This window comes from Zingiber officinale, chromosome 3A, assembly GCF_018446385.1.
Source record: "Zingiber officinale cultivar Zhangliang chromosome 3A, Zo_v1.1, whole genome shotgun sequence".
Lineage (NCBI taxonomy): Eukaryota > Viridiplantae > Streptophyta > Magnoliopsida > Zingiberales > Zingiberaceae > Zingiber > Zingiber officinale.
The window spans coordinates 165,739,636-165,762,188 of record NC_055990.1 but is presented as its reverse complement, the minus strand read 5'-3'; the positions used below and the strand labels follow the sequence as shown (position 1 = coordinate 165,762,188).

General features: G+C 39.3%; 3 protein-coding genes across 3 annotated transcripts; 1 reads left to right on the top strand and 2 right to left on the bottom strand.

The window, feature by feature from the left end:
* Positions 1 to 13,068: 13,068 nt before the first annotated feature.
* Positions 13,069 to 14,038, top strand: LOC122053428 (ethylene-responsive transcription factor 3-like). The gene has a single exon (XM_042615479.1). The coding sequence runs from the start codon at positions 13,226 to 13,228 to the stop codon at positions 13,769 to 13,771; it is 546 nt and encodes a 181-aa protein (XP_042471413.1). The 5' UTR covers positions 13,069 to 13,225; the 3' UTR covers positions 13,772 to 14,038.
* Positions 14,039 to 15,534: 1,496 nt separating this feature from the next.
* On the bottom strand, positions 15,535 to 17,573 carry LOC122054246 (heptahelical transmembrane protein ADIPOR1-like). The gene is made up of 4 exons (XM_042616054.1): positions 17,029 to 17,573; positions 16,852 to 16,947; positions 16,706 to 16,763; positions 15,535 to 16,352 (listed from the first exon to the last, which is right to left on the bottom strand). The coding sequence occupies exons 1-4, from the start codon at positions 17,253 to 17,255 to the stop codon at positions 15,669 to 15,671; spliced, it is 1,065 nt and encodes a 354-aa protein (XP_042471988.1). The 5' UTR covers positions 17,256 to 17,573; the 3' UTR covers positions 15,535 to 15,668.
* Positions 17,574 to 18,355: 782 nt separating this feature from the next.
* LOC122053427 lies at positions 18,356 to 22,446 on the bottom strand. The gene is made up of 5 exons (XM_042615477.1): positions 21,930 to 22,446; positions 21,202 to 21,288; positions 21,039 to 21,101; positions 20,887 to 20,946; positions 18,356 to 18,694 (listed from the first exon to the last, which is right to left on the bottom strand). The coding sequence occupies exons 1-5, from the start codon at positions 22,350 to 22,352 to the stop codon at positions 18,542 to 18,544; spliced, it is 786 nt and encodes a 261-aa protein (XP_042471411.1). The 5' UTR covers positions 22,353 to 22,446; the 3' UTR covers positions 18,356 to 18,541.
* Positions 22,447 to 22,553: the final 107 nt, after the last annotated feature.

The following is a 22,553-nucleotide window of genomic DNA, read 5'->3' as shown; positions in this document are numbered from 1 at the left end:
GAACTCGTAGCCAAATTGCTGTAAGCTCACAGCCATTCCTAGGTCGCTGTGATTGGGGCTTGGCCCCTACGAGCTCACGGATGCTGCCAAGTTGCTATGAGTTTGGGGCATGGTCGCCACGAGTCACAACAAGGGCACTATGAGCTTGTGGGGCAATGTTGGCCCCGAGTTTCTGTTTTCCCTTTATTTTCCTATTCCTTTTGTTGTTTTCTTTCTCTTTTGTATCCACCTTTAATGGTACAAAGAGAATTAGTGATGAGAAAGCAAGGAGAGAGTGGGATGGGTTCTTCCATAGGCAACAAACCAATTGTTGTCGGCAACCGTTCATAAGCAGAACCACCTTACCAGTGATGATCCAACACTAGGATCCTGCCCTGGTCGTGATCACATATAGGAGAATCACCCTTTTGTCTCCGGCAAATGGAGGTAGGATTGTTGAGATGAGGCATTGGACGGCCAAAAATGACTCGAAACCCTTTCCACCGACAAAATTCCTTTGTGGACTTCCTGTCATCCACAATTTATAAAAGTAATGGAGAAAAATGAGCATGATCTCCTCAGAATCAGATTCTCTCCCAAACAATCACTCTAAAAGCACTAATGATGCTACATGAATTATTAGCTAGCTGCTGCAGAATGGGAACAACTTTGCCACAAATTTTGCACGGTAAACACATTTTGAATTATATATATATATATGAACCTGCTGGAAAAGACCATCAGAGAATATTATCACTTAGGATGCTTCATCAGAAGTAAGCGTATTCAGATTGCGTTACAAAAGAGGGAGCGAGAAACATAGTCATTGGCTGTGCAAAAACTTAAAAAAATCTAAGTGATTCTTTACCTACTCAACAAGGAAAAGAGTAGAACACCCCTATCCCCCATATAAATAACTTGCCTGCGTTGCCTTCAATTATCAAATTGAAGCCATGGCTACGGCCAGCCGTCCTAAGAAGACGGGCTTTTGCGAGAAGTCGAGCCTGATAGCCACCAAATTCTTCCGTATGCCATCGCTTGTGCTTGCTAAGATGACTCTCCGTCGTCGGGATCCACTACTGAAGAAGACGGAGTACAAGCCACAGCCGGAGGCACAGTCGGAATTGCATAGCAGCACGTACGTGAAAGTGGTTGACGCTGCCAGAGACGGAGACAGAGGAGAAGTGGATGCTTGGGCCACGGCCTACATCAGAAGAGTGCACGCCGAGAATAAGCATGCTGGCTCTGCTTCACCGGACCTCCTTCCTCCGCCTACCCTACCACCAAAGCTGGCCAGCCGGCAAATCGTAATTACTTAATTACCCTTAATCAGTAAAGATCATTGTAAATTATTATTTCCGAGTGAATGGAAAGTTAAGTTTAAACTTATTCGAGTAATGAAAGATTAGTTATTGGAGCAAGTAAAGGTGAGTTTTTGTAGTAAAAGATGATATAGTTTATTCTAAATGCGCCCATATGCCCATGGTAAATCTTAAAAATGTTCATCAAAGTTCATCGAGATGATTATCATTTTTAAATCTATTTTTTATTGGAGGAAAAATCTCCTAAAATATAATAAGCATTTATACAACGTTTAGATAATTGTCTCTCCCTCTCTTCCAAAAAGTTCTAAAATTTTAAAAATTTACGGGACTCAAAATCTAGGGCAATTGTAAAAAAAATAATAAATTCAACTAGTCTTGGAGGTGACGATGACCAATCCAGTCTTATAAAATTTTTCTATCGACCACACAATAAATCAGGATAGGTGGTTCAAAAGCTCAGCATCCTTTAATTACGTATCATATTTAAAAAAAAAATCTACAAATTCGTCATAGTTGATGATTCAATCGTAAGTACTTGGATGATAATATGAATGATCTGTTATTGCACTATAGTTTCGGGAGCGAATCTAGGGCAATTGTAAAAAAAAATGATAATTCTAATTAGCCTCGTTGAGTATCCCTGGATGATCGGCCAAGTCCCACGGAAGTTTTCCATCCATCACTAAGGTAAATCGGAAAGTGCACGCGATGGCCAGCCTAGAACTCCAGTATCTTTTGATTACACCCTTCATTTGAGGGAAAAATTCCTACAAATACACCGTAATTGGGGTTCGAACCACAGGTACCTGAGTGACAACCTGAATATCTTACTGTAACACTATGATCCTGGGGACAAATCTAGGCTAATTATAGTTCGAATAGTAGGTTGTTGAATTTTGGAAGATAATTGTCAATCAATCGTAAGTATCTGTATGGAACAGTATGTTTACACTCTTATCTAGAAATTTAAGCGGGAAGAGGTGTATTGATATCTGATAGGATAATTTGACGATCAATGAGTTTTAAGTTGGGAACGCATGATTATTTATTTGCTGATGATTACTGTGCCTTGTTAATTTGAATTCTATTTCTTCTTAGAGCATCCGTAATACTTTTAACATACGCAATCGTTAATACTTATTTTTTATTTTTTTAATTGAATTTGTAGAATTAACACGTTCAAAAATTTGAACGCGTTAATACTACAGTGCTGAAAAAGGTGTCCATGTCGGCGTTGATGTGTTGTGGATGCCCTTATTTGTCGTCAGAACTAATTATGTTAATTAATGCATATTTTGATTATTTATTTGTAAGTTAAATTTGAGTTGAAATGTTAAAAATATATTAGGAGTAATGTTTAAGTTTCTAATTTAATAAAATTTATAATGTAATATAATTAATATTACTTACTATGCTTGGTATACTATACTTGGTATTCTCTCTCTCTATATATATATATATATTACAAAACTGATTACATTCTTTAATCTGATGTCTATTATTTTTACCAGGAATAAAGTTCAAAGGTATTAATTATATTAAGTACTCTATCCTAAAGGCCAGGTTCACACTTCTTGTAGATGATGACGTGTCGACGTGATCGGCCCACTAGCAAAGAGGGGTTTGGAATCTTCCACCGGTATGCTTGCCGCTTGTCACGATGTTGGTCGTACATTATTACAGTGGTCTGACGAGCTCTATCATAGCGAGAGGTTGAGAGATAGTTGACGAAGGGATGCTGGTAGGGGTGACGCGCCACAGGATGAGTGTTGAAGGCATAGGCGGTGTAGTTGACACGACGATACCAATTGAGAAATGTCTTGTTGGTTCCAATGAGGTCGATTAGACGGGGTGAATAACGTCTTGCTAGTTAGTCTTAACTATCTTTTGCTTTCTTTTAAGCAAAGACAATACACATTAATTAAATAGAAATAAAAGCATGAAATAATAGTAAGAGACAAGAATAATTTATTTAGTTATAATCAGGAAGGTTGTTAGTCTAAGACTTTAAAAGCTTCACTAAAAATTTCTTCTGACAGAGTAGCCTCGTACAACAATTAAGTACAGAAAATTAGAAAACAGTAAACAATATAAACGAATGTCGTTCTTAACAATTAGGACCAGGGCTCTATTTATAGTCTACTAATTGAATTTGTCCGTTGGTTGATGTGGCGGATTAGGGCACCTAGAGCAGGTCCAAGCACCTCCAGCGGTGCACCTTATCTGCTTTGCAACGACTCTTCAATGACTTGATGATAAACTTTTTCAGTACCCTAGTGCCTAGACCCAGTCCGGACGCCTGGAGTGTTGCTGATGTGAACTCCGAACGTCATCCACAACAACGTCTCGATGAGGTGCTTGTGATGTACTAGGCTGGTCCGAGCACCTAGAGTCCAAGCGCCTAGACTTGGTCCAGGCACCTGGATAAGTCAACTTCGAGTTGACTTGTCCGGCTTTTGCTTCAGTTGCTTGGATGATTCTCTGATCATCCATAGTTGAGTTCATGCCGAACCCAACTCTAGCCTTCTCTTCGAGCAGTCTTCCGCACCGACTTCTTGTCCCTCGGAAGCGTCACGCGTGTCCTTCTCATCCATTGTGTACTCTTCCGCAACACTTCGTCCCTCAGATGCACCAAGCCCGTCAACTTGCTTCCCGTGTCATCCTTCTCTCTAGCTATGTCTTCTGCTCAACTTCTTGTGTTTCTAAGTCCATGCACACTTAGACACAAGACATCCAATACAAAGAGCGTAACTTAACCTGGTTGATCACATCAAAACCAACTTGGAGTACTTATAATCTTCTTCTTTTTGATGTGTATCAATCTAAATTAAATTAGGGTAAAACAAATAATAAAGTAAGTAATTATGCAATTAAATACAATAAAATCTTAAAATCTATACTTCTTCTAAACTTAATATCCAATTGTCCTCCTTTGATCCCATTAAAATAAAAAAGAAAAATAGAAAGAAAATAGTAAAAAAAATATTGAAATTTTTTCTAAGGATGTAAGACAGAATAATCAGTTATATACCTTTTTACGAAAATTAAATTTAAAAAAGAATTATTTTTAATCAATTAATCAGAAGTTTCAAAAAATAATTTAAAAAATATTTTACGGAGTTGAAAAAGCTTGATTTTTTTTGTCAATAATAATCATAATAATTTGAAATTATTATAAAAATTTTAAATGTAAAATATTTTTTATTTTAACCATGAAAATTATGTTGAACATCTAAAATCTTTTCTAAATTAAATATTTAAAAATGATTTTCTAGTAGGCTGATTTTTCTAAATATTCAAAATACAATGGTAATTTTTTACGAAGTTAGGTTTTTCAAAATTAATCTATGAAAAAAAAATTAAATTACATTTTTCAATAAAAAATTTATAAAAAATCATAAATTTATCAAAAAAAAATTCTAAAATTTTTTACTCAAACTAAAAATATAACTTATGATTACAAAAGAATTATGTTTTTGAAAAAATAATTTTAAAATATTTTTAATCATCAAAACTCATTTTTCAAAAGAAGAATTTTAAAAATAAACATAATAAACAAAAAATTTAGAAAATATTTCCGTGAATAGATAATGATTTTATTTTGCACAAAAAGAAATTTCAACCCAAATTATGAACAGTAAGTATATGCAACAATTAAATTTTACAAGCAATATTAAAACTAAGTTAAATTTATATTTGAAGCATTCATAAAAATTAATTTAATTGAGATTAAGCATAATTTAGAAATCCAAAATAAGTCCTACCCATTGAATTTATCAAATACTTTTTAGAAATAAATTTTTATTTACTTTTATAATTTATCTCCTATGATTCCTAATATACCAAGTTAGTCCTCCATTATTTCTAAATATTTTAAAATTAATGTAAAATTCGAGCATGCACTATTCTTTTTTAATAATTCTTTTTGCTCTTATAATTTTACATTTTGATTTTTGATTTTGTCAAAATCTTCTAACTGACATTGATAGTCTTTCTTTGATTTTATGTATTTGGTTTTATTTTTACATAAGGATCTACTTATCATTTGTACAACTTCATATAATTGTTCAGAGAAGAGGTTATGTGTTCCCTCGGGGCGGTGCGATGGTTAAGGCATGGGGTGTTGCCACATGAGGTCTTGGGGTCGAAACTCGACGTGACCGAGCATAACCTCTCCTATGTCTTGGCCATTTGCACTAATGGCTAGTAGCCACCCGTGATTTACCTCCTCCGTGTTGACCTAGGGACGAGTTGGCGGGGCGCTGGGGGCGAGCGAATCGCCTTTTGCCACATCAGAGAAGAGGTTATGTACCTCATTTACCATGTCAGACTTATCATTCGAAGCTCTCCCTTTATCGTTGCTCATCTCGGATGTGCTTTCATCGTCTTCAGGTAGGTATTCGACTATTAGTGATGTTTTGGCAATCTCTTCAATTTTAGACTCTTTTGAAGCCGAAATGATATCCATCAAGGAGTTGGATTCTGCCTTTTTTGGCTCTTCGTGGAGTTCCAAGAATTTTTTCCAAAATTCTTTGGTAGATTCGTAAGTGCCAATTCTTTCAAATTCTTGAGTAGGTAGCACATTTAGAAGATGAAACTTAGTCTTACCATTTACTATAAATTTGTCGTGCTCCTTGTTAGCCCAAATACGGCTTCTCGAGTTCTTTCCATCTTTACTTTTGGGCACTTCAAAATCATATTAAATTGTTAGTAAAATATTGAAATCGATTTAAAAAAAATACCTCCATACATCGCTTCCAAAACCCGAACTCCCGTTAAACATTGGTGGGTAGATGCTTGGTCCAACCATAAGTTGCTTTAGATAGTGGTTAGTCCTTTTAAAGTGTATCTCACTCTGATACCAATTATTGGTCCCAATGAGGTCAGCTAGAGAGGGTGAATAGTCTTCTACAAGTTAGACTTAACTATCTTTTATTTTCTTTTAAGCAAAGACAATACACATTAATTAAACAGAAATAAAAGCATAAAATAATAGTAAGAGACAAGAACAATTTAATTAGTTACAACTGGGGAGAATGTTAGTCTAAGACTTTAAAAGCTCCATTAAAAATCTCCTTTTAGCGGAGTAGCCTCTTACAACAATTAAGTGTTGGATCGAGAAGCGCTAGAGGGGGGTGTGTGAATAGTGCTCATGGCTTTCACGCGTTTTGGATTTGAAAATCGACAAGAGTAAAACAGCGGAATAGAAAATAAAAGCAAGACACAATGACACCAAGATTTACTTGGTTCGGAGCCTTGGCCGACTCCTACTCCAAGGCCCACGCTCATTGAGCGTTTATGTTGGGCAACAATTATAATTTCGAAAAAGGTTTACAAATTAAGTATAATTAAAAGCTGTAATAAAACTTATACCGCCAACAAAAACTTTAAGTTTGAGGCTCCTGGTCGTCAGGGACTTGCTACAGCTTTTCTGGATCGTCTATTGAGCAGCATGAAAAAGATTGATCTCTTAAAGGTTGATCTTGTGAGGTGCTGGTCGAGATCTTCTTAAATAGGCAGTTGGAGGCGCCTCAAACCCCTCATGGAGGCGCCTCAAACATGAAAGCTTATCCCGCTTTCTGTGCTGCGATGAACTTCGGGTCGCTGCCGCTTATCCACCTGAGGGCGCCTCCATCGTCACTCCGAGGCGCCTCCAAGCCAGCATCCAGGGCACCTCCAAGTCCCATGGAGGCGCCTCCAGCCCCTCTGCACAGCCAACTTCTGCCTTGCACCCGAGGCGCCTCCAAGCTCCATGGAGGGCGCCTCAGGTACTGTTCATCCGAGGTAAAAGTGTCTTTTTCGTCCCTGCAAGATGTGTTAGTCCACAAAACAACCACATACCCTGCTAGACAAAGTTAGCACACATATAAATCCAATAAAAGAAGTATTTGATAGTCTCTGGACTGTCCGGTTCTGACTTCGGATTTCTGACCGGAAATCCTAGGTCAAACTGACGCCTACTGTTCCCTCTTCCGAGGAACATGTCCTCACCTACTCCACTCAGGAGAGTATACCTAATGTCAATCCGGTCCTCCAGACCGACTGGACTTTTCGCCTAGGGTTATCACCCCCTAGGACCTAGGGTTACCACCTCCTAGAGTTTTTCGCCACCTAGGGTTACCCACCCCCTAGGACCTAATTAAGGTTACCCCTCCTTAGGATTTCCACCGGCTAGAGTTACCACCCCCTATGACCTAAGGTTGTCGCCCCTTAGGGTTTTCCTTCACCTAGGGTTATCACCCCCTATGACATAATGTTACCACCCCTTAGAGTTTTTCACCTGCCTAACCGCAGTTAGGACTTTCTTGCAGACTCATTTAGTATATTAGATAACAAATAACCTTAACTTTGAATTCCTTTGCCATCATCAAAACTAGGGTTCGATCGTCGGATGCTTCTCGCACCAACATTAAGTACAAAAAATTGGAAAGCAGTAAATAATAGAAACAAGGGTTGTTCTTACTCCTAGGACCATGACTCTATTTATAGCCTATTGGTGGAATTTGTCTGTTGGCTGACATGACAGCTCTGGGTGCCTGAAGCAAGTCTGAGCGCCCCAGTGGTGCTCATTATCTGTTTCACAACGGCTCTTCAATCGTTGATGATAAACTTTTTCGATACCCGGATGCCTAGTGTTGTTGATGCGGACTCTGAATGTCATCCGTAGAAATGTCTCGATGAGACGCCTGTGTTGTGCCTGGTTGGTTTGGGCACCTGGATTTGGTCTAGACGCTTGTACAACCAAACAGGTCAACTTCATGTTGACTTGTCCAGCTTCTGCTCTAGTTGCTTGGGTGATTCTCTGGTCATCCAAAGTTAAGCTCACCCGAACCCAAACTCCTTTCTTCTCCTCGAGCAGTCTTCCACTTCGGCTTCTTGTCCCTTGAAAGCATTGCGCGCATCCTTCTCATTCGCCAATGTACTCCGCAGCACCTCGTTCCTCAAATGCATCGAGCCTGTTGACTGCTTCCCTTGCCATCTTTCTCGTTAACTAGGTCTTTTGCTCGACTTATTGTGTTCCTAAGTCCTTACACACTTAGACACAAAGCATCAAATGTATATAATCTAACTTAACATGCATGGTTGATCACATCAAAATCAACTTGAAGTACTTAAAGGTTTGTACTAGCATCTCCATCTCCCACAGCGAGTTCACTCCCTGCAACACTAGCACAGAGAATCCCCATGTGACGGACACTATCCACAACCTGTTGGCCTCATAGCAGATGGATTACTGCATGAGGTCAGCGAGGTCGAGACTGGCGAGGCCGTCAAAGAGGCGGTGGAGCGCAGCTGACAGCTGTGCTAGAGGCGGCATGAGAGTTGGTCCTTGATGCGTTAGTCGAGCCACACAAACTAGTGCATTTGGCGAGGGTGCCGCCATAGCTTGATGTACTCTCTACGGCGCTCCCAGAGCTTGTGGAGGTAGCAATGTCAAACACAATGTGCTGCAAGTTGGTCGCGATTTCCGGTGAGGTCACTGGTGGAGGAGGAAATAATCTCTTTCTCGTCTAATTATAGGAGTTGGTCGAGGAGAGGTGGGTGGAAAAGGAGTTGTCAGAGGTGAAAGTGGGGCAAGAGGTGGTCGAGAGAAAGATGTTGGCCAAGTAAAACATATATAAAAAAAATGATTAATCAGACTGGATAACGTCGAGTCTGGGATGACAGGTCCGGCCGATCCGACCCCACAGAAGTTTCCCACCGACCACCAGGGTAAATCGGGAAACGCTCGTAGCAAGCAACCCAAGAGCTCATCATGCTTTAGTTACATACCCCATTTGGAGAAAAAATTTCTACAAATTCATCATAACTGGGGCTCGAACCGCGGATATCTGGGTAACAACCTGAATATCTAACCGCTACACCATAGCCCTGGGGGCACGCAGAGGAATGCAAAGGAAGAAGAGAAGGAGGCGAAGATAAAAAAAAAAAACATAAGGAAAAACTTAGAATATAATTAGATTATAAATTTTTATCACCTTATTTAGATTATATTATATTATATTATATTATCGTTTTAAAATGTTATCAAATGAAATAATTAATTTTATAATATAATCTTGATTACATTATAAAATTGATTATTAGAGTTAAATCTATTTCTATTTTTCCTTCTTAGCGTCATGCAACACTCTGGATATTTTCTTCCCGTAAGATTATATTAATTGGTTAATTACTGCGTAGTGCACACTAAATGTTAGTAGGAGTGTAATCAAGTCGAGCCGAGCCAAACTCTTTGATGTTTGAGTTTTGCTCGTTTATAATCGAGCCGAGCTCGAACTTTATTTAACGAATATATTCATGGCTCATAAGCTTATTCGAACTTTTATCAAGTCTAAAAGAACTTAATAAATATAAATTATAAATTTAAATATTCATTAAAAACTAAATTATATATTTTAAAAAAATTATAATATTTTTGTTAAAATTTATAATTTTATTCTAATAAATAAATTTAATATATTTGTCTATGTTTTTCCTAAGTAGAGTGTAAAATCTATAAATTCAATATCAAAACTATTATTATTTTTATTTAAAAATTAATTTATGAGCTTAACGAACATGTTCATGAGCTAACGAGCCGAATATTGTGAAACTTGAACTTGGTTTGTTTATCTTAATGAGCCTCATTAAACGAGTTCAAATGAATTTTTATCGAATCGAGTTTCGAATAACTCATGAACGGCTTGGCTCATTTACATTCCTTAAATGTTAGGGTCGGTTTTGAAAATCCCATTGTGAAGACAATTTGGAGGCTGAAAAAAAAAACTTTCTGCATTTTTGCTATCATTTCTAGGTGCTATGATAGCAAAAATATTTTTGTAAGGTTCATTTAGTTGGATAGAAGATACTAAACAACATTTATTTGATAGAAGATATCAGACGTTGAGAGAAATTTATATATATATATATATATATATATATATATATATATATATATATATATATATATATATATAACATTTATATATATATATAGTTTTGCAAGTTTTATGAATGTAATTTTTTATATATAAAACAAACATGTATTGTAATTTCTGTGATATATATATATATATAGTTTTGCAAGTTTTATGAATGCAATTTTTTATATATAAAACAAACACGTATTGCAATTTCTGTGGGAGACTCGCATTATATCTCTACAATTTTAAAATTGTACAACGGAGAAGAGTTAGAAAAGTTAAAAATGTCTTTCCATCACTCAGTTTACATTCTATTCAAAGGCCTTTGGACTAATTAAGTATATACGTAATATTATAACACAATCCCTAACTTGTAAAAATAAAATCTTATTAATATAATTAGAAACTTTAAAAAATTCACCCAAGATAACAAGTGGCGTGTATATTATACCTTCTTTTTTTTTTCATTTTCTCTTCTTTAATTTAAATATTATACCTAAAACTCAAAACCTTAGACCCTAAAAAAATATTAACATCATTCAGGGATAAGTGTGTAGGATAACATTCTCCTCTCTTTGTATATAGAGGGGTGATACTCTACATATCTTAAGCGGCAGTGCGGCACATCCCATACATATCTTTAAAGAAATTTGGTCTGAAAATTTGTTATGCTTAATATTATAACTCAATCTTTAAATCCTAAAGATAAAACCCTAAATAATATATCACAAGCTAAAAAAGTATACAAAAAAATTATAAAAAAATATTGTCGCAGATGAACTCCGCAACATTCTATTCTTAGTACTCTTGCCATGTGGGTAGGCGCCCTTAGTCATGCACACCCCATGTACACATAGGGCATGTATCTTTTTTTTTTTTCTCTCTCTCTATATATATCCTGTCTGCCCAGGCGCACACCTCCGTGCATACCTGAGGGGAGCTGCCCACGCGACAACGTTGACTGCCAACTACCACGTGGGCAGCTCCCCTCACACGTGCACGGAGGCGTGCATGGAGGGGTGGGCAGGGTAACATACTATGTATTTTTTTAACTTATTTTAATCTAAATACTATACCCTAAATCCTAAATTCTAAACTTAAAAAAAAATTACACTTGGTGCACACGAGTGTGCAGCGTAAAGTAAGCTAGTAGCATATATATACTCACCCACGGTGAGCAGACACCGTGGGCAACAATGCATTTTTTTTTTGTTTTATTATTTTTTTTTTGCTTGTGGATATGCCATTTAGGATATAAGCACAAAAAAAAATTCAAAAAAAAAAAAATTTAGAGTGTTTACAAGGTGTGCGGCTTAAGTACAGAATATCAAAACTCATATATATATAGTGCACCGCCTTGTGCGCACCTCTACTGTACGATTGAGAGTCTGGGTGCTAAGAAATGATTCGGGCGCCCCGACACTTACTCACTCAAGGTGCCAGATCACTTTAGGGTGTTCCGACTCTGACTCACTCGAGATGCTCAGATCACTTTCACTCAGTCATGCAATGCAAGCGCAGAAATAAGGTGCACAACATATCAAAATTATATGTATATATAGATGTTATCTTGCATACTTGACCCTACACATATCTCATGAGTACCTAAAATTTCTTTTCAATTTGATTTTTTATAATACTATGATCTAACTCCTAAACTCTAACGTAAAATTTTATTGTCAAAACCGGAAGCTTAAAAAGAAATAAACAAAAAAAAAAATTAACATTTCACTAATTGCAAGAGCCGCCCACACCTACCACCTATGGGAGTGTGTAGGTTTTTTTTTTTCCATTTTATTTTTTTCTGCGCTTAATACTATAACTCAACCACTAAACCTTAAAGGCAAAATTTAATTGACATAATTGATTACTTAAAAAAAATAAACAAGAAAAAAAGTTTATGTTGGGCGGGTACAGGTGCGCACAGCGCTTGCGCCCAACGTAAACTTCTTATATATATGCGAGCAGTAGTGGACGACATCCGATCACCTGACGCGACTTTGACCAAATTTTTTTAATCCCTCTCAAATCTCATCTTTATGTAACAAATTAATTCTCTCCTTTAATTGTATGCAACATGCACAACTACCATTGTGGTGTTATTCTTTAAAAACTAACACCATCTTAGTGTTGGTTTTTAAAAATCAACACCAAAGGTGCTGGTCTTGGTGCTAGTTTATGAACCAAGGTGTGTTGGCTCGTAAAAATCAACATCATCAACAAGACTACAAATTCGTACTACTTAACCTTGGTGCTAGTTTGTAGAAATCAACATCAAGGTTATGTTGATTTCTACAAACCAACACCAAGGTTACCAACCAGCACCATTTAATTTTAGTGTTGGTTTGTAAAAATCAGCATTAATAGGTGCACCAAAGCTACAAACCAACATTGGCTTCTATAAACTATCATCAAGGTAGTGTTGATTTGTAGTCTTGATACACCACTTAGCACTGATTTTTATTAACCAGCACCAGTGATGATTGTAAAAATTAACACCACTTGATGCTTATTTATAAAAATTAACACCGACGTCATAAACTAATACCAAGATGATATTTATTTCTAGAAATCAATATCACGATTTATATAAATCATCATTATTTATTATTTTATATGTAGGAAGGAGAAGATAATTGTTGTGATGGAAGAAATTAAAAAATTTAGATTTTGCATCTTCCAAGTAAAATGTTGTTCATCGTGGCTCGTATAAAATACGCAGGTATATATATATATCATGATTGTTAACATCCCTGTATTTTGTTATCTCTATGCTTTCTTCTCCGTTTCTACGCCTGTCTGTCAATATTTTTATTTTTATTTTTTACCAAAAAATTAAAATAATCGAAGGTGCTCAGAGAGAGAGAGAGAGTTTTTTTTCTTTTTAATTGCGTCTTCTTCTTCGCGTTATCGATCTAGGGTTGCATAAAGCAGGGGAGGAACAAAATTTGTGAAAGAGAAGAGTTTTGGTTTCGCTTTCTTCCTTCTCCTCCCCCCTTCGCTAACTCTCTTCCTATGCGGAAGCGCTCAGCCGTGGCAGCGACGCCTGCGGAGGTCGCAGTCGAGCTGGCCGTCCCCACGCGGTACCGCGGCGTCAGGAAGCGGCCTTGGGGTCGCTTCGCCGCCGAGATCCGAGACCCCTGGAAAAAGTCCAGGATTTGGCTCGGTACCTTCGATTCCGCCGAGGCTGCGGCCCGCGCCTACGACGCCGCCGCTATCGCCCTCCGTGGCCCTGACGCCAAGACCAACTTCCCCTCCCACCACCGCCTTCCCCCACCGCAGCGCCCGATGTCCAGCAGTCACAGCAGTACACTGCAATCATTCAGCGGGCCTCGGGTTCCCTCCCGCACATGCCCTTCGACTGCCAGGAGGCTGGCGGATCCGCCGCCCCGGCTCGACCTCCCTGAAGAAGTGGACTGCCGCAGCGATTGCGGATCGTCTGCCTCTGTTGTGGACGATGGTGATACCTCGTCGTTGGAGTTCTGGCGGCTGATGCCGTTTGATCTCAACCAGCTTCCGCCTCCTGAGGATTACATTCACGACACAGTTCTCCGCCTCTGACATTTTGATCCTCACTACCCTGCCGGAAAAAAGGAACCTCTTTTTCTGCTTCCTCATTCTCCAGCTTCTTAGGTTTGCCTCACAATTATATGCACTTTTGTTTTTCATCTTAATCTATGTAATTTGAGCTGCATTAGGGTTTGAGGATTGAATCTTACCAAACCAGATATGGAGTAGCATGTTTCAGATCTGCTCCTATTCTTCTTTGTACAGTGGCAACATGTACCTGAATCCTGATATTATCCTGAAACTATTATTTGTGGTAAATCTAGTTTTTCAGGTGAAATCTTTCACCAGTGTGTTTGTTATTCATGATCACTCATTGAGGTGCATAACTAAAGTAACCTTTGTTTAAGGAATATCATTGTTATACTAGATATATGTTGATCTAATTTCAAATATACAATAAGCCACACGATCTAGTTATATCTAGTGTTCTAAGGTTTTCACCGAAAATATTTGGCATGTCGTAAATTGGCTCTTCTACTTATGTGTTTCCTTTCAGTTCAACCACAACCATTCCTGATTTTCAGTATTGCTTTTCCTACTGAATTAATATTTGATTTTATGAAGGTCAGTAACTCCATTTTGATCTCCCTCCCTTGTTTAGATGTTTATAACAGAAGCAACTTTGTCAAGGACAAACCGTGGCATGTGTTAATTATAGTTTTGTTAAAACAGATTCATCACGGTCTAATTGCTTATGTTATAACAGTGAAACCATTCTCCAATCAAGCACTAATTGTTTACGGTGATCTTGAATTTTTTTGTATCTGAACACGAAGAAAGGAGGATTGAGAAGCCAAAGAAAGAACATGGAAGAGTGATTACTGGATTTGATTGCCATATATGCTTCTTCTGCTGTGGGCGAGCTTGGATTTATACTATCAGATAATTAACTATTGGCCATCTAATGTTCATGGTGTTAATGTCAAGAGCCCACCAAATAAAATGATGGTCGAAACTAATTTGGCAAAAACTCTCAGAAAACTTACGTACGTTCATTCTCCAACATATGCACCACCACTGAAAGGCAATACCCTCACTAGCTTCCTTTGAAGCATCTGACCAGCAGCCTATGCTTCTTTGCCACCATATCTGTCACATTTGGCCAATCCATCCCATTCCTTGTCATTTCTGAGACTGGATACCAGAATTTGATCGAGCCGGCAGCTGCAAAGAGATTACTGAATGTTTTTTGTGCACGTAATCTTCAATGGACAGTATTGATGATCGTCACTAGCTCCGAAGGATTTTGAGAGAGTGAATGCCTCAACCTCCTTCAAGGTTTTGATCGCAGGTTCCTACAAGTACGGACGAATAATATCTTCTAAATGGAAACACCACGAGATGTGAGTCGTATCTAAAAGCACGACAACATCTAAAGTGTTCTCACAGTTCACAAATGTAGTTTCAAGTTTGTAGTGAAGTTGTAGCACTGCCCTCGAAACGAATGCCTGAAGATAAAAGGCAGTGCAATTTGACAATACTTTGGTGCATCTTTCTTTAACCAGCTTCATTGCTCATGGTTTTTAGATAGATAACACTATATTTGAGTCATATCATCATCAACAACGAGCAAATAAGATATTCATTCCATCGACCATTGACTTTTTCTATCTACATTTAACTTACTGCATATTAATGGAAAAATTATATATATTATGTTAATCCTTTTCCAAAAAAATTTGTTTTTTTTATTATTTTAGAAAAAACTTATTAATACAACAACTGAAACTAGAAGCAACAATATTTTTTTGGCTTCTGATTATACATAAAATGCACTGAATTTACCGGATAGGGAACTAGGGAACGCCGTCTACCTTATTTAAAAAAAAATAATAGTTTTTAATTAAACAAAAAAACAAACTGAGCTGCAGAATTGAGCTAGCTGACGTCACAAGGAGGGGCCCACCGAGCATCTGACGTGGTCGCGCCACTGCAGGAAGACGACGGCCGCGCCGTAGTGCGCTGCGGCGCCGGCTATCACGAACAAGTGGAATATCTGGTGGCTGTGTCCGGCGATGTCGAACCGCCCCGGTTTCCATCGCTCCGGCACTCTCGTCACGTAGAAGATGGTCCCCGTCAAGTAGGAGGCCGCCATGGCTGCCTCATAAGCCAGAGTCACATTCCGCCGCGGCTCGCCCCAGTTCACGACGGCCGCGTGCACCGCCGGCACGAAGCCAAAGAAGCCCATCCCCGAGAACAGCAGAGCGCGGTAGGCCCGGAACTCGCCTGTGGAGAGCTGCGGAGAGAGGAGTGTGAAGACCGTGACGAAACCCATGGCGGATATGGCGACGAGGTAGGTGACCTGCCAGTGAGGATCGCACTGGAACACGTAGTAGATAGGCGGGAAGAAGGAGGCAACAATCATTACAGCAATGCCGACGTAGTCCATGCGGAGGAGGAAGAGGTTGAGGCGGTGGGAGTGGCAGCAGAGAAGGTGGCACGCGCTGCTCGACAGCAGGCAGAACATCGAGCCGCCGAGGAACACGAAGAAGGGCCATCGGGCAGCCTCTGCAGCTTCCGGGCATTCGCTTGATGGAGTCGAATCCGGCAACTTAATCAACGACGCGGCTTCCTGCTCACAACATGTACGATTTTATGCCTCGACGAAATCAAATTTCGTTTCATCAATCAAAATTTGTTTTGTTTGTTTGTTTGTTTATTTTTTGGTATCATCTTATATATCCTAAGAAATTATTTAATGGCATTGGAGCAAGTGATTCTGAGGTGGATATGAATGGTTCGGCTTCTGTTTAGGCAGCTATTGATGGATCAGCCATCAATGGACAATTTGTGGTTCACGACACAACAATCAGTGAGCATGCTTATTGCAGTAACTAAAGGTGCCATTTTAATTTGTTCTGTGTTCTGTTTTGTGTCCAAAGAGTCCTTTAATAAGCCGAGATTATTTTTTTTTCAAAAACTCACCTCAAAGAAATTTCCCAGATTGCTGGAGACATTCTCTACTGTACTTGCATGAATTGACCTGCAGGCAGCCAACTAACTTCTGATTAAAGCTTTGAAAGACATGTATAATGACACAAAGAGTACATCTAAATTGATTAGAAACAAACCAAGTCAGATGTCCGAGGAAATCAGCCACCTCTGGCACATGACGACTGAGATGCATAAAAGTTAATCCCAAGAACGCTATGAATCCCAGCAAATGCCTGTAGTGTCACAGGTAACATACTTAATTCCACTTGATGGGGGTGAAATGACCAACTGAACTGGAACGAGGGCTTACGTACGTCCAGATGTTAAGGGTTTCATTGTGCCAAGAGAAGAGGCTGAGGAGTGCATGTTTCATAGGCCACTCAGCCCTGTAGTGATCCCTTATGTACTCATTCTCCTTCATGTACTCCGGCAGCTCGTCGTAGCTCATCAATTTGTATTCCTTCTTCTCACCTTTGATCTTCTTGCTCTTGCTGATTTCTGGCTCTTCCTCCATGATCACAAGCTGGTTCTTGGACTCCATTGCTGAAACTGGAACTGACTCGTTGCCGTGTCTCTCTTCTTATTGATCTAGCTTCTTGGCGAGAAGATTAAAGGAGCTGCATTAATAAGCTTCAGAGAAAGAGTTGGAATTTGTGGTTGTTGGCATTAGGTCCCTTGATCATTTATGTACTGCAGATGAGCTGCTAACCATCATCCTCCCTAACTCTCATCTATAATTTGCTTGGCCTGTTTGCAGTTGATTAGGTCTTGGATTTGACCAATTAAGATTAGAACCTGAGCCGTAACTAATAGTACTCTAACTTGTTTTTTCTAAAGAATGTAGTTGGACTAAGTTAGAACTAGATCATAATTTGTTGTTTTCAGTTACAATATTCTGCTGCTCATCAAGTTAACTGACATCGAGATAGTTTTTCTTCAACATTAATTCTGCATGGTTTGTTCCAAGTTTAATGCTGTTCTTAATTCAACATATTTTTTTCTTTGCGACAATAAATGAAATACTAATGATTCAGGATAAAAGTTGGTGGTTCAAATTAGGAAAAATTAGCAGTAAGCAAGATATTAATGAGGAAGGTATCCGATCAGTCATAAGTTTTGAATATGCTGCTTTTGTCCTAGTGATATAATTAAAGCAGTTCGGACTTCGGAGCACGCAAAAAAGGGAAACGTAATTAAGCAGAGATATGGATAGCCAACTCTCAACGCCTTGCATTGCATGGTTGGATTAATAGTCGCACCGGCCGAATGACCTTGCTGCAAAGAAATGTAATGAAAAATGTCTTTGTTCGTTGAGTCTTTGACTAGTATTTTCTTTTTGTCAATAAGCAAGGGATTAAATTATTATACACGTTGGCCAACCAAGTGTTTGACTTAATGCCCTATCTTTTGTTTTTTAAGCATGCATGTTTTGGTTTGAATAAAAGAAGGTTAAAACCGGGAAAAAAAACTACTTTTATTTTGATGAAAAAGTCGTTTGATTCATATAAATAATTATTTTATTTTTAGTATTTCTATAAATAAATATTTTTATATTTATTTCCAAAATGAAAAAAATAAAAGATAATTCTTTTCTGTTATTCTCCAACTCTCCAAGAAATATATATTAAGGAGTAATACCAATTAAATGGGTGCCAAGCAAATGGTTTGGGATAATTAATATCCAATCGAACGTACAGAGCAAGCAAACATTCAAGAGAAGACATCTTATGTTAAACATTATGCAGACTTTAATTATCATATTCTTTCAAATCGTAGCAGCAAATTCTTAATGGTGTCAAAAATCTATCAGCTCAGTGCTGGAGCAAGTTAGAGTCGGCAATCCTGTAAGGGTTCATTGAGGTCTGGAAGTAGAATGAAATCTTTACTCCGAGGATGATAAGAAGACGGAGGGCTGACAGGCCGGCGCTCTCCTGCAGTTTGTTGGATAGTGTCAGGTTGCTTAGCTAACTTGAAGAGTAACTGCAAGAAGGTGATCATTGTTAAAAATAGCAGAAGGTGATCATTGTTAAATATAGCAGAATAGGAAGCAATAATGAACAAGGCTGTAGAGTCGGAAGAGGCAACTATAATTCATGTCTTCGCTTTAAGATCCATTAAGGTTGTGTTTATTCCCATGGAAGCAGAGGAGTAAAAATTTTGAAGTTCTCTCCCCGGTTTGCATTGCCGAATTCCAAGAAAGGAGTAGATTCATCTCTCTACAAAGCAAATTTGTTTCAAATCTGCATCTGCCCAATTTAGGGTAGCTATGTTTACTCCTGTGGAAGGAAGAGAAGAGGAGAGAGCATAAATTTTAAAGCTCTCTTCCCTATTTACCTGAACAAATTCTGGTAAAGAAGTGGATTCGTCGTGATTTTGCTCCAATTACGTCCATGCAAAAGCCGAGTTAACCCAATGTCTACTCTATGGAATCATGGAGAAAAAACACTTTTACCCTCTCTGACCAAGGTTAAGGTCAGTAGTGAATGATGTCATGGTCAATGGCAATGGCACACAATGTCAAGGTAGATTGAGTCCAACATAAAGGATCAAAGTCAGTGAGGAAAAGCCGTGAATAGAGGAAGTCACTGTCAAGCCGTCAGATGAGGTCGAGTAGTAGGCAAGGTCAAACTCGATTAGAAAAGTCAGTCGTAGGACTAGAAATGCAAAATATAGGAAGTGATCAGCTAGAACTAGAATGGTCGTGTGCTATCTATGCGCACAAGGGTGAAGCACGTGTCATTTTTCTTTTTACATTCCTTCTCCCACTGCTTCTATCCTTTTATCCTGGTAAGAAAAAAAATGATCAGAGGTTTCCTTGTTCCTCTTTCCGCTCCTGTTCTCTCCCTTCAGAGCCAGTCTATAGTGTAACTGTGTGAGTAAAGAGCTGAGAACTCTGGCTGGGTAAATTATCAAATGGAGACAGCTAGCCAACGTGTCATTAGATTAAGCCATTAAAATATGGTACGACTCCCAAGACATACTTTAATTAGACTAACACATCTTATTTCTATAAATTGTCCAAATTTTCTCCCAACGCTGGTAAAAAATTGAAAATTTATTGACTTCTCATCCAGTGGGATAGGGTAAATTTCACCCTGCCTGTAGAGGCACTGCCCCAACCTCTCACAATGAGGTGGTGGGACCCACTACTTAAGTGTGGATCCCACCATCCCAATGTGATAGGTTGGGGCAGTGCCTGTACAGGCAGGATCGAATTAACCGATAGGGATAGATGCGGTTTTAGTCATATAGTTGTGCTAGTTTAAATTCATAGTTTACAATAGACTTACCTAGGGCATGTAGCTAATAAAATTCTGGGGCACATATTACAACCTCACGCGCGTAAATTTCTAGGGCTTCATTAATATGTTTTTGTGTTTTCTAGTGGTCCATATGGATGCCGTGGTGGACCTGAACTGGTCCATCAAAGAATTTCCCAGAAACCTGCAACCAACTAATCCATACTTAACCGCGCGCAGCAACCCCACACTAGTCAAGGACGCAAATCAAATGAGCACCGTAAACCGTGCGCAACTCCTGATGTTTTTGAATGACTGGCGGAGTTAGAAGGGTAGATAGTCCGGATCTCCCTCCCATCCACTATGAATTGGTTGCCATTTTTCTCATTTAGAAAAGGAATCCAAATAATTTGATAAAGAGATTTTTATCTCTTTTTGAAAGTCTAACTAAAATCTCTTCTCTAAAACTTAACTTTGGCTACCCAATTGCGCTCAAATAAGTTTTCTCTTGAAGATTTTCATTTGGATATACGGTGCTTCCTGATAAGAAACTACCCTTAAACTTAAGTTACATTTAATCTCCATTTTTTCTTTATCTCCACAATAAACGTCTAAACAAGAAAGAGATTCCTTCGGCCACTCTTATCACTTCCCTTCTAGACGCCGAAATAGAAAAAAAGTATGAACTGGTAGTAACCAAGTCAAAGTGGAACCAAACTAAGTGACTCTCAATCGGTCAGCCTAAGTTGATAGCAAGAACTCAAGGCAATCTATCTCGTCTTTGGCGAATTAGAGATACAATTAAGCTCGAAAGCTATAGAATTAGAAGAAAACACTAAATTAAGACGGAAAACTGAAACAGGAATCCAGAAGCCAGACAAACAAAACATACGAAACCAAAAAAACGGAAAGGCATGAGCTTTTAGTGGTAACCTGTAGCTTGTCATTATCCGCCCTCAGTTGCTCTAAAGTTCTTCGCCAGTTTTCCATCTCCTGCATCATTTTATATAACAAATAACCTGTGAATTCGAATGAAGAAGCAGATCATCCATAAAGTTCATTGAAACAGAGAAAAAAGAAGCGACCTCGAGTAGATTCGCCTTCTCTTCGAGCAGAGATACCTGCACAACCTGCAGTTCCACTTTCGTCTGCCCACTCAACCAAACGACAAATTAACAAGAAGACAAAGCCATGCCGACAGGACAAGCAACAACTTAATTTAGGCCTTGCGCAGTTGCGCTTGCGTACCAATTTTTTTGAGGAAGGCCGTCGGACGTGGCACGAGGCTGGATTCGTCGAAGACTCCGGTGCACACAAGCTCGTGGCCGCCACCACCTGCAGCAAAAGCCCGACGGCGTCAAAAGCGAGCCAGCAAAAGCGTTCATCGACTGGCGGATGGGAAATGCCAACCGAAAGAAACATACGCACTGGAAAACAGAAATTATTTTTTCTTCCCCAATCACAATTGAGGTAAGCGAGGGAATAAGCGACGGGTAGGATACAATTATTTTTTATGCTTTCTCAGTTCATCACTGAAAAGGTCTTCCAAACAACGTGTTCTTTTGATTTTAAGCCTGTTTTGGACACGTCCCTCTGCTATCCCAACGACCTAAGCAAGCAAGCAAGCTCGAGCGGAAGCGGCCCCCAATTCGATTATGCATTTACAGAAATGCCCCTCGATAGCAGAAGAAAAAGACGAACAGGTACTCACACCATTCGATGTCGACGCTATTTTTTCCGAAAACCTTAATCGACCATAAATTTATCGGGCATAAAAAAAACCGTAGAACTATAGAATATATCAGATCTTGACCAAAAAAAAATAATAGAAGATATCGAATGTTTAATTTTGGATACAGGATCAAACGAGGGGGAAGATGAGACGGCCTCGGGGATAATTCGGTGCTAGGGTGTTTTCGTCCATGAAAAAGCAAAAAGTGAAGGGAAGCGGAAGAAGAGGGAGGGAGTGTTATCACCTTGACGCCAGTGGACCTTGCAGCCCTCGACCTTTCGTCGCCGCCGCTAGCGGAGGCACTGCTGTACCCCTCGAGCGGCGACTGTGGACTCGCCCGCCTCTTTCCCTTCTTCTTTTCCAACTGCTCCTCCTCCTCGTCCGCCGCCACCTCCGCAGTCTCCTCTTCTCCTCTCAAAGTTGAGAAGATCCGCGGGATCTTCATCATCCGTGACCTTTTGATCTTCCTTCCCCACTCCATAGGCCGCGTGGGCGCAGACTCCATAGGCCGCGTGGGCGCAGAGGTGGACGGCATCGCATCGCCCGCCACATCCGGGTCAACCCGGCTCCGCTGACGAAAGTGGAGGATGACTGCGGCTGCGAGATGGGGATTGCAAAGGGCGTCCTTCGCCCAGTCGGCGTCATCGCAGGCATCGGTGGCGGCCATAGCAGACGGAAGGAGAGACAAGGAGCGACGTGTTGATGGACGGGGGAAGTGGGAGAGAGATGAGAGAATGTGGAGTGCGTTAATTACAATTATAAATTTAAGGTGTAAAAGGATAGAGAGAAAGTGAAGGGCATGTTGGTGGTTAACAAAACGGGAAGCTCATTGATGTCTTGGATGGGTAGGGATGTCAATTCAAATGAT